The 11,685-nt window shown below is 41.4% G+C and overlaps 1 protein-coding gene across 1 annotated transcript in view; it reads left to right on the top strand.

Annotated features, from left to right (window-relative positions):
• SRPX (sushi-repeat containing protein, X-linked) overlaps positions 1–11,103 on the top strand; it is a gene marked incomplete at its 5' end in the record, with an annotated part of 19,330 nt that extends 8,227 nt beyond the window's left edge. Inside the window, 6 exons of the mRNA XM_008936647.1 lie at positions 4,654–4,780; positions 6,045–6,166; positions 6,826–7,005; positions 7,451–7,584; positions 8,324–8,445; positions 10,560–11,103. Coding sequence (XP_008934895.1) covers positions 4,654–4,780; positions 6,045–6,166; positions 6,826–7,005; positions 7,451–7,584; positions 8,324–8,445; positions 10,560–10,740 — 866 coding nt within the window. The remainder of the gene's footprint in view (positions 1–4,653; positions 4,781–6,044; positions 6,167–6,825; positions 7,006–7,450; positions 7,585–8,323; positions 8,446–10,559) is intronic.
• Positions 11,104–11,685: the final 582 nt, after the last annotated feature.

The following is an 11,685-nucleotide window of genomic DNA, read 5'->3' as shown; positions in this document are numbered from 1 at the left end:
AAGTTTCAGCAGCCACCCACAAAGGAAGGTATTTTTTTGGCCATCTGAGTTGGCTAGCAGTAATTTAAGCTTGTGTGTGGTGGAGTATTTGTGCTCAGTGTTTTCTTTGTATGGTAACTTGGTTTTTCTCAGAATGCCTGTGGCTCGGTCTTAAGTTAACGAACGGCTTTGGAGTCTCTTCACTGAGGCCTGATGTTTGCAGAATCTTGTTCAGTTTTCCTGTTACTTGATGTTGTGCAAACGTAGTAATGAGCCTGCTGCTTAGGTCTAGGTTGTTTGTGGTGTCTCTTGTTTTTATTTTATTTACTAAAAGAATCATTGTCCTCTTCTCAGCGGTGTAGGCAGAGGAAGGAAAACAAACCCTTTTAAGTTTGGGAATGATAAAATGTCTTCTGTATTTCCTGGCATTTTCAGGACCTCATCTGTTTACAGCAGTGGGCTGCTTATTACAGAAGATCCTCTCTTGCAGAGAAGAGTAAGCAAGTACGTCTTAAGGGGGGGGAAAAAAAAAAGGCTAAGTTAGTGCTAACACTTCTTTTTGATTCCAGAAATGCAGGATAGTTGTTGCATAGGGTATAACTGCAAGCCCAAAGTAACCCAGTAAAAGTAATACTATTATTTAAGTTCTGGTAATACCACACAGTGTGGAGAAGACCCCTTCAAACCTTGTGTGGACACATTCCTATGTGAAGATGGTGAGATATACAGTGAGCAAACTGTTGAATAAGGTTATCTTTGACTTCTTGATAGGTAGGATAGGGATTTTTTTTTTTGTGACCAGACATAACCCTAACAGTGTAATGCAGTTTGCAATTGAACACATATCCCTGACTAATTCAGTAGTTACAGAAAAATTGTCAGTGAACTGCAGTCTACAAAAGCTTACTGGTGGCCAGGAGAGAACTGGCTGAAGAGCTTTCAGCTGAGGAGTAAAATTAAGGTGAGGGGAACGATGAAATACAAAGGCAGAGATCCAGGTTTATTTCTTTCTTTAGTGCATAAGCAATTAGCTGCAGTGTGCACAGTGTAGGGATGTTACATGTGATCGTAGGCATGGGCTGGTGAACATTCGTGTCATTGTGAATAGGTAGGGAAGAGGCCTGGGGACACCACAGCTATTGGCATCAAGTATGGCAAAATTACTGCAGACCTGAATTTATAATCTTCTTGAAAACAAGGGGATTTCCTCTACCCTTTTGTAAGCAGTTGCACTGATCAGCGTTTTTTCACAAAAACTATGTGGGGTTCGCTGTGCAGTGGTGAAGATCTATGTAGGAAAAGCATAAGGCTAACAGCATTGCTGAAACAGGTATTCATTAAAAGCTGGAGGGGATTATTATTGTTTTTTAATTAAAGCCAGTCGGCTATGGTGTAGCAGTCACTTACAGAAGCCCTTGCAGACAGTGAGTATTCTGTCTTAACAAAGCAGGCTGTCTGTCCCCTGCCCTCCTCCTGTGTGAGGAAGGATATCCTTCATGTTGATGAAATAACTTTTGATTAAGAAAGATCAATGGACAGCTGCTTTTAATTATCAGTTAGCTAAAAATGCCAATACTCATTTGAATCATATTTCTGTTATACCCTTAATACACTGTAACATAGATTGAAGTAGGTATTTTCCTCTAGAAGATTGAAAAATGTCACTGTCTTCTATACAGGTTTCATTTTCCTGCTGATTTGTATAACAGAGGTTGTGGTAAAAGGCTGTCACTGAGCTAAGTCATCCTTTTGTCACATCCCAACATCACTACTGATAGGTAGTTAAGTAACAGCTTCCAACTGCCAATGTCTGAAATGAGCTTTGCACTCTGAGTTGTTAATTATACAGACCCTGCTAATGGATGTTTTGAAATACCGAGCAATACCTTGTGGAGGAGGATGGGGAGAGCACAACACTGTTTTTCATTTCCCCCTTTTATGATGTACAGTCTCTTAATCTCTTTATGCTTTTGACACAGACTAATGTTTTGTATTAACTTCCAGCCATCATTTAATGTCATCAGCAATCAGTAATTACAGCATGCTTATGTAGCAGCAGACCCGTTTACCTATCCCACAGGGACTCTTGAATAAAGGAGCAGTGGGCATTCAGTACCATCCCTCTGTTTCTTTCCTCGTCACCCCAACTTCACAAGCAAAGAAACGTAAGCCTTTAACAGACTATGAGACAAGGCAGTTAACAAGCTCTTTAATTTTTGCTGAAATTGTTAATGTGGCCATTTGTCCTGGTTGGGGGTAGAACAGAGCGGATTCTGCTCAGTGATTTTAACTTTTCAGCTAAAGTTCTTTTAATTAACTGCCTTGCCTGAAGTTAGCAGGGTGTTTTTGCAAACTGCCTGCTTTTAGCAGTGGTAAGACTCCATGTTCAGAGTTTCTGCCAGGGATGGGTGTGCACACCAAGGCCACTGCTGAGCTTCTGCCCCACACAAGTAAAGCCGCACCTGCGGGGAGAAGCAGACAAGGTCAGTGACCCTAAGATTCACCAGTGGGGAATTCCATCCCATATCCCTCATGTCCAGTGAAAGCTGAAGGATCAGGAAGTATGTTTACAAAAAAAAAAAAAAAAAAAAAAAAAAAAAATCTCAAACCTGTGCAAAAACTTATCGTTTTTCTCCACAAAGTTTAAAAGGCTGCTTTAAAATTTGGTGTTCCGCTGCTGACCTCCTGATGCCATGTCTGCAGTGCCGCCTCCCCACGTGGTGCCAGACTAACAGTGGCTGCTGCCAAGTAGCTGAGAGAAGCAACAACTTACAAGAACGTGGCTGAACAGTGCCAAATTTTTTATAAAAACTTCCATTTTCCTGTGCATAATTTAAACCTTGCAGGTGAGATTCACTCGTTTAATACACAGCCCTGTTAAACAGCTTATACAAATCCACTGGTCATTGAGCAGTAACACTGTAGTAGAAGCCTAACAGTAGCTATATGGGATCAGACACTTCACAGCATGTTCTGGCTCCATCTCTGTCCAGGAATACTTTTAAGACAGGCTGACAATCCAGTGCTTACCAGATGGCTTTTTCTTCTCATAAAACCTCCCAAGCCGTCAGCAGTCTTGTGGGTTCCTCCACTGGGGTTTGGTTTTGAACCAATTTATTTTTCTGACCCGAAGGTTGGCACCTTGCTCATCTCCTATATTTTATTGAAGGCTTTTTGGGGCATTGTGCTTCAGATTTGCCTCTTGTGCGTCTGCTTGGATGTTCTCTGGTTGATTTCTCTGCAATTAAATGGGTTAGGTTTTTTGAGATCTGTCTTCCTCCTGCCAGCCTGGTGGCTGAAGTACTTAATACGCTGTAGGTTGGCTAAAACTTTGTACAAGAGCATGAAGAAAAAGACCTGGGTGCTGTTCGGTTTAACACATCAGTGGCCACTGCAGTTGAAGAGCTTCTTCAGTAGATAACTGCTTTCTCTTGGTTCACTTCAAGGCAGAGTTACTCTGATGTGGTTTATTTAGTGCCTGTTGAATGCTAAGAGGCAGCTGAAATGACCAAGGAAATATCCTTTCCAGGGATTTTTAAGTCCAGCTAAAAAGTCTTGACTTGCCCCTAGGTGCTTGCTGAGTTGCCTCTCCAGGAACCATATTGTTTGTCTTCAAGATGCAGAAATCCAAGCCAGTACATACCAACCAGTCTTCTCTGCACTAAATAGCCTAATGAGCTTTCTGATTAATTAATTGCTTAAACCACTGGGTCCTTAAATACCATTTGGTGTTTTATTCCAGCATTATGCTTATTTAACGTATACTCTCCATAGCACAGTGGTGAGCTGCTGCTACAGTGAACTAACCAGAGACAGAAGCAGCCTTAGTGAGACTATGTTAGTTCCTACCCTAAATGAACTCCACTGGAGGGTTATTGAGAGCAGTGTAGTTCTGTAGAGGCAGGCATAGCTCTTGCTGGCTGCAGTGTGAGCAAGTTTCCACACAAAATGGGAAGGTACTCTAAAAATAATGGAGTAAGAAACGTGAGGAAAGGAGACAAAGTGCTCCCTGCAAGTTAAACAAGCTTTCAAAATGTACCTGGTGTGCTTTTTGGTTTGTATTACTTACAAGGCTCTACTATAAGAATTACTTGAAAAAAAATCAAATGCAGCAGCAATTCTCTGCAAAATGATGATTGCATCTGTCTTCTATTGTTTCTCTTTTTGCCATTGCTGCAGGAAAAAAAACCAACGTGTTAACAGTAACATTCAAAGTTATCATGCTGAGAAAAGCTTTACGTTCAGTGTGCTTTACAAATGTTCTTAATCACAGTATCTAGTGCACAGCTGAACAAAGAGATGAAGAGCAGATAAACAGAATGTCCATGCTCCCAATGTACAGTCTTGGGCATTCCTCCTTACGATTTCAAAGTTAAATTAGTGTTGATTTGTTGGCGTTGCTTTTTTAACTGGGGACTATGTAAAGAAATTTACAATAACTGCTTTTAGTTCGTTTTTTACATTCCAAGGGGTTGATCATCATCATCTCTTACTCATCCTAGAAGGAGGTGAGAAGTACAAACTCCACATGCTTTGTCTGGGACGGCCCCAATGTTGAGGAGGCTGGTTGATGGTGGTTCTGGGTTACGCTCACAGCAGGGCAAGAGCTGTGCAGAAAATGCATAGCTGTTACACAGGGACAGGTGGCCATTTCTGTGACATTTATTTCAATAGATACTGAACCTCCAAGAATCCAGTGCCCAAGTGTGAAGGAGAAAACCGCCGAGCCCAACAAGTTGACGGCCAGAGTGTTCTGGGACACCCCAGAGGGACGGGACACTGCTGATGGGATTCTGACAGAGTAGGTGCAAATCTAGATGTTTGCATTTTCTCTTTTTTATTCCTGTCTTCCTTGGTTAGCAGTTCAGGTGATGAGGGTGGCCAGGTACCTTTTCCACTTAATTAATCCAAGATGCTTATTCATAGCTGTTGCATGTGGCTGGCCTGTAAAGAATTGTATCTTTAACTGAAGAAGTTGACAACTTGGAGGTGAATAATTCAGAAACTGGCTTCCATATTGGAGGGTAGCAGATTGCTGTCATTATTTTAGAGCTGACTGAATAAACAGCAATAGCATTTTGGCTGCTTCTTTGAAATTCTCCAGAGGTTTGTGGGTCTCATAGTCAACAAGTTCTATTATAAGAAGTTACCTTTTATACATAATAATAAAAAGAGAATAGTGCATTGGAGGTAGCAGCAGAGGCAGTTTTGACTGTCTTAAAACCAAGGTGGATTATGTCACAAAACAGTATATGCAATAGCTTTCAGGCTTCCTGAAGTAGAGCTGGCTACTGATGACCCAGCATGCTGCAGTTACCTATAGAGTAATGCTGCTCATTTGAAACTTAGGTAGCTTTAAACATTGGATTTAAACTTAAAACTTTCTTCAGAATTTCCTTGCCAATTGTTATGGTTTCACAGTCACATTTTCCAGAAGAGTAAGGAATACTTGTGATGGTTCCACTGTCTCTGATTTTCCCATCTTTATCATGCGGGGTTTCTGTCAGTCCAGATAGATTATTGTAACAGTAGGAGTACAGAACGTTTGCTTCTTTCAGTAAGCAAGATACATCTTTTAATGTGGACTGGTTAAGCTTAAAAGCTCTAAGTTGTAAGCTTAAAGATGTTTACAGTTTTATGTGAATACAGAAAGTTGTTGAAAGACACAATGATGTTGCCATTGATACTGTTGTAATTAACATCAGAAAGAATTCGTAGCACAATTCAAAACAACATTGCTATTAAGGTCTGACCTTAGAATGGGACCCCTTTGCATGACTTCAGGGTGGGCTGTTGGCAGCAAGTTTAAATACTCTGGTCACCACTGCCCAGCATCTTCCTTTGCTTACTCTCAGGCTTCAGTCATGCATTGCAGCCAGACAATCTTAGCATGCCACAAACGTCACCCTTCAGGCTTTTACAGCACTGTGAGCAGGAAAATACTGGTGAATTCAGAATTATAGAAATGTTTAGGTTGGAAAAGACCTTTCTGATCATCAAGTCCAAACAGTAACCTAACTCTTTCAAGTTCATTTATGTGTGTCCTGTTTTGTCTCCTCTTTTAGTGTTATTTTGAAAGGCCTGCCACCAGGATCACATTTTCCAGAAGGTGACCACAAGATCCAATATACTGTTTATGACAGAGCTGAAAACAAAGGCACTTGCAAATTTCTTGTTAAAGTCAGAGGTAAGAATTTTTTCCCTATAAATATAGTCACTGATTTTCATCTGGCTTAGTAGGCACTTTGAGAAATGTCCTAATTTCTATACTTGTCTGCCTATGAATGTGCATATAAACTGTATGTTGATGCTGAAAGGGAGTATGCTGACTTGCTCAAGATCCTGGGGCTATTCTTCAGCAGGGTGGGTGGTCAGCACTCCACACATCAGGGAAGAGCTTAATTGATCAGACCTGCCTCCAGCTCTGCATCCCCTCCCTCCGGCTGGCTTCTCCCTGACCCTTGCCTTGTGAGCTGCTGAGACAAGGAGTTTTTTCAGCTGTGACTCACATCTGTCAAGCAGGGCTGCCCTTTCACAAATCCAGATCTTGGAATCTGGAGTTGAACATGCAGAAATGAAACTTGTAGGTTTCAGCTTCAGCTCTCTCTGCGCTCCATGACTTTTTATCACCATGATAACACAATCACACGTATATACCTATGCAGCAGTATCATTTTCATTGACATATAAATTAAGAGTTTTTTGGTTGGTTGGAGTTAAGTACATGACGCATAGTATAGGAATCAAACAGAAAAATGTCTTCTATATTGGTATTCTGCTGGCCATGCTACCCTAGTAACAGGGTGATTCATGTGGTGCCTTTGTTTTTTTACCTCTTGATTAAAGTCAGGCGCTGTGTGAAATTAAATGCCCCAGATAATGGCTACATCAAGTGTTCAGGTGATGGAAATAACTATGGTGCTACATGTGAGTTCTCCTGCATTGGTGGCTATGAGCTGCAAGGAAGCCCAGCTAGAGTATGTCAGTACAATTTGGGGTGGTCGGGAGTGGAGCCAACCTGTGCACGTAAGTGAGTATTTCACCACTTTACTAAAAGGGCTGCCAGAGCAACAGTTCTCCTGGCAGTGAGAATTTGGGAAGTGGGTGTGGGGTGGAATACAGCTGCAAACTGTAATGCCCTAGAGGTAAGAAACTTCACATCTTTGTCTCCTCTGCCAGTTTGCATTTACAGCTGAAGCCTTTGCCACTTGTGGCCAGTCTTTGCTACAGTGATGATAGTACCTCACAACTGAGAGTGTGCTTTAGTTCAAAGCTGTCTACAAAATTTCACGGTCTGGAGTCAATCCATCTTGCAAGCCAGAATATACTAAGATAAAATTGTTGCCTTCAATAAGGCTGATATTTCACCCATATCTTCTTTATTATTATTTCTTGTTCTGCTATCTAACAGTTTGCTTTTAGAAATAGGTCTGTTTTCAGAATGCTCTTTAACTGTTGTTTTAAATTTTAGCCATGAATATTAATGTGAATGTGAGGACTGCAGCTGCACTTTTGGATCAATTTTATGAGAAGCGGAGGCTGCTAATTATTTCAACTCCTACTGCAGCCAACTTCTTCTACAGGATGCAGTTGGGAATGCTGCAGGTAAAACACTTGGGGAGGGAGTAGGCAGCAGTGCTCTTGTTGGGCTCTTCATAGACTTAGAGATGTATCACAGAAATGTATCTGTGTCCTCAGGAAAAGAAGCCACTCCTGTATTCTTTCATAGTGGCAAGTGTTTCTATCTTGTTTCTTTTCTCACAAATGTAAAAAAATTCAGTATAAAGTTACTGAGATATGAACATGATGTTTTTAACTCCTGGCTTAAGTTATATTTGTATTCAATTAGGAAAAAAAAGTTTTTATTTTTCCCCATTAGATTAATTTAACTTGGCAAGAAAATTCTATATATTGATCAAAATGAAATGGTTTAAAATACTAAATCTAATGGCTATAGTACTTTTCCCACTGCTTGAAAGTGGTGAAACAAGTTGGCATGAAAGAAGAAAACTTTCTGCAGTTGACTTCCATTTCACATACCTTGCTTTGATTGCCAGATGAGATTACTGGCACAATGCTTAATACCCTGGCATCTTTTCATGTTATAACAAAGACAAGTTTATAGCTCTCCTAGGTGGTCCTGGGCGTTGTTTTTGTTACAGTAGTTAAGAATATGTCATTTGACATCTCCTGGAGACATGAGGCTCTAGCTCTTTGCAGTGAGAATTAGAGACTTTCAAAGCATGCTCTCATTTCAGTCTTTATGAACACTGGCTGCATGCTCAAAACAACCCCCTGTTCTCTCACTGGTAACTAACACACCTCTTTCTTTTAACTCTTCCAGCCAGCACAGTGTGGTTTAGACCTCCGACATGTTACTGTGGTGGAATTGGTAGGTGTCTTCCCAGCACAGATAGGAAGAATAGGTGTAAAGCTGCTGCCCCCATCACTGGCCTTGCAACTCAGGTAATGTCAGCGCTCTTGCTACTGTTGGGTTTGCACCTTAGCATATATGATGTATTGCTTTTGATTCCCTGCATCTCTCTAAAGATATGTATTCTACTGTAATGCACATACCTAGACATGAGATGGTAGATACGGAAGATTAGGAATAATTTGCTCTGGCTGTGCAATAGCTACTGCAAACTCACGGGCATTTGGTATTTATGAAATTAAGAACATAGACTTTAGCTTGTTTCATATTTGAATGGGCTGTGACCCATTTAAATGTGGAACAAGTTGAAGTCTATACCGCTCTTTTAAGTGCCATGTCTTCCTTCACCCTTTGCTCAAACTAAATGAATTTCTGCCTTCATGTGAACTCTTTATGTAGCCCTTTGATCATGTTATAGGTCTGTATTTTAGGGTGCTGCTGCTGAAAACACTTCAGATATGTCTGTGTGTGTGCTGGAGTCGGTCTGATGCAGTCATGACAGGCTGCAATCAATTTGCAAGGACAGCCCTGGAGCAGCTGCCAGTGCAGCCCCAACTGGCAGTGACGGCTTCTCTTCTCTGCAGCGCTGCTGGTGGTTGTGGCCAGGCCAGAAGGGGAAGCAGTGCTTGTTCTTTGAAGTCCCACATGTGGAGATGATGTGGGCAGTATTTCAAAGGGGAAATTATCTCAGCCTCCCTATCCTGACCACAACAGTCAGCAGTTTTACTGAGGTGCCTAAACTGTTCTGACTTGGTTTTAGACTGACTGGCAGGGTGTTGGTTTTCTCTTGAAAGGGAGACTTCAAGTGGCAGCATTTCCTAGGGACAGGAGGAATACGAGTGCCAAAAGTAGAGGCCTCATTGGCAGGGAAAGTAGTAGTTTTTTTAGGGGAAAAGTCCAGGAGCATTTTAGGCAACATCTTGTGTCATATGCCTGAGGAAATGGAGTGAGTTTTAAATGGGGACCATAAAAAATGCTGAAAAGTCACAAAGTTTTTTTTGGATTGCAAAAAATAAAAACATTTGCTCTCAGTAAAATGAAAAAGCACAAATTGCTTCTCTTCTATTCAAAAAAGTAAAAATACTTTTATTGACGTTGAAATGGTATTGTTGTGGCTCTGTAGAAAATACCAAGCTCTGGTAATACCTAATTCCCTGCCCAACCCCCTCTCACCCTGCAACCTTTAATGGAGCTACACTTTGGAAATGGATGTGGTATGACCTGCCCAGCACTCGGTAAAAGTTACTTTTACATTTGATTTTTCCCTCCCCCCTTGTTGTTGCTGCAGTATGTAAACTACAGCTTTCTAGGTTCGAGAAGGCACTTACTTAACTCAAAATGAAATGCACCCTTAACTTGAATAAAGATGCTGTTCAGGATTTGCATACAGGGAACTAATGAGCACATGCACCCTAGTTAAAGCTTGAGAAACCTCACAAGGTCAGCATTTGGATTTCTAGAAGATAAACATTTTTCTCAAGGGAGATGAGGCACAAGAGGAAGGTAGTTCCTTATCACTATATCTTAGTTTCAAGCTTTATTTTGCTTTGAATTTAATAGCCAAGCTCCCTAATTGCAACAAGAAGACATCTTGAGAGAGCATTCAAAGTTGTTAGAAGGCTGAGGAAGGTCAGTTTTGATGCTTTGTACCTTATCAACATCACTCGCCCACATGCCCACACCCCCCCACCACCCTCTTCTTTATTGTAGCTTGGCTGTCCTTCCACCCATGCTTTTATGGCTGCCTGAATTTATTCTCCCCACACCAATGAGGCTGACTGACAGCATGTCTAAGGATCTTCTAGTTCATTACTCCTTCAAGCAAAGATAGGAGTTTTACAACTGAAACAAAGCAGACCCTGTATAGCCCCCTCTTGGCCACCCCCATCTTCCTTTGCTTAGACCTGCACAGTCACTGCACAGGGAAGCTGCTTCTCCCAGCTTCATAAAACCCCAAAAGGAGATACTTGTTGGCAAGTTTTGCCACAATTTTTTTCCCACAATTTTTTTCCCTAGTGCAGGCTTAGCTGCCACTGGAGCTGGTCTCCTCTGCTTAGACCCAAGAGGCTGTTTCTGTCAAGCATTAGTTTGAAGTCCCCTTGCAGTAGCTGACAGGCTTTAACAAAAGGGGTTCCTTGTTTTGCAGGCTGCTCCTGCGGATCCCCCATTACAGTTTCAACGTGGTGGTGATGGACAAGCACGGGATGGACAAGGAGCGCTATCCCTTCCCAGCCACCCCGGCCGAGCTCTTTGCACTGATTGACAATTTTCCCTTGAGAAAAGAAGAGATGAAACTGCAAGCAGAAACTGCCCTGTCGTGTCCCTAATTCAGGATTGCAGGGCTTACAGTTGTCAGTGAATTATTTTTTTCTTAAATCCATGTAATTCTCCCTTGGTGCTACACAAAGCATGGCTTTTTTTATTCACTGATGTACAGATTTTTTGGTGTGTATTATTGTCTGTCCAGCTGTGTAGCTAGTCTGCGTACAAGTATGCATGATGCTTTTTTGTACTTTCAGCCATCTTTAGATAAATCTGTATGTGGGGTTACTACCCAATGGAATTTCTTGTACAGAGAGTGAAGAACTGAGGCATGATTCTGGGAGCTTATTTTGGATTTTTTGTTCAGTGTAAAATTGGAGTTTTCTTCTTACAGTTTATAAGTCTTTTTATTAATAAAATATTGCTTTGCAAACAGATGGTTGTCTAATATTCTTCTTGGAGATAGAAGTTGATCAATTAATTCAAACATTGGATAGAAATACCTCTCTGCAAACTGTTATAACAGAGACATTAGCCTCAGATTGAAAGTGTGCAAGCAACCCAGCAGTGTCTTTCAGTTCCACTAGCAAAGTGGTTGATCACAGACACAAAACATAAGCCAAAGGCAATGCAAGTGCCTGTTTCCAGCAGCAGCAGCAAGGAGAAAATAGCTGGTAGCAGGAGTACAGACCTCACTGCCAGAAGGAATATGATAAAGGAACGGGGAGCAGTGTGGGGAAGATGGGCAGTAATTACTAAAGGCAACATACTGAGATGCTAGACAGAAACATATGCTCTTACCTGGTATGCTCCTGCTTCTGGCTTTTATGCCCAATGGACCTGGAGCAGCAGATTTCTTTCCCCTCTTCATCTTAGAGGCAGACAGCTGTTGATTTGATGGCAGGGAAACATTATCCCCAGGGAAACCTCCTCAAGGATTTGTCATTTCCAAATGTGTGAAAATACTTGTTTGCAAGTCATCACTTACAAATGAACAAAAACTAGCCCTG

Source organism: Merops nubicus, unplaced genomic scaffold (assembly GCF_000691845.1).
Source record: "Merops nubicus isolate BGI_N331 unplaced genomic scaffold, ASM69184v1 scaffold23173, whole genome shotgun sequence".
Classification (NCBI taxonomy): domain Eukaryota; kingdom Metazoa; phylum Chordata; class Aves; order Coraciiformes; family Meropidae; genus Merops; species Merops nubicus.
The sequence above is the reverse complement of the archived record's forward strand: the minus strand, read 5'-3'. Positions and strand labels throughout refer to the sequence as shown.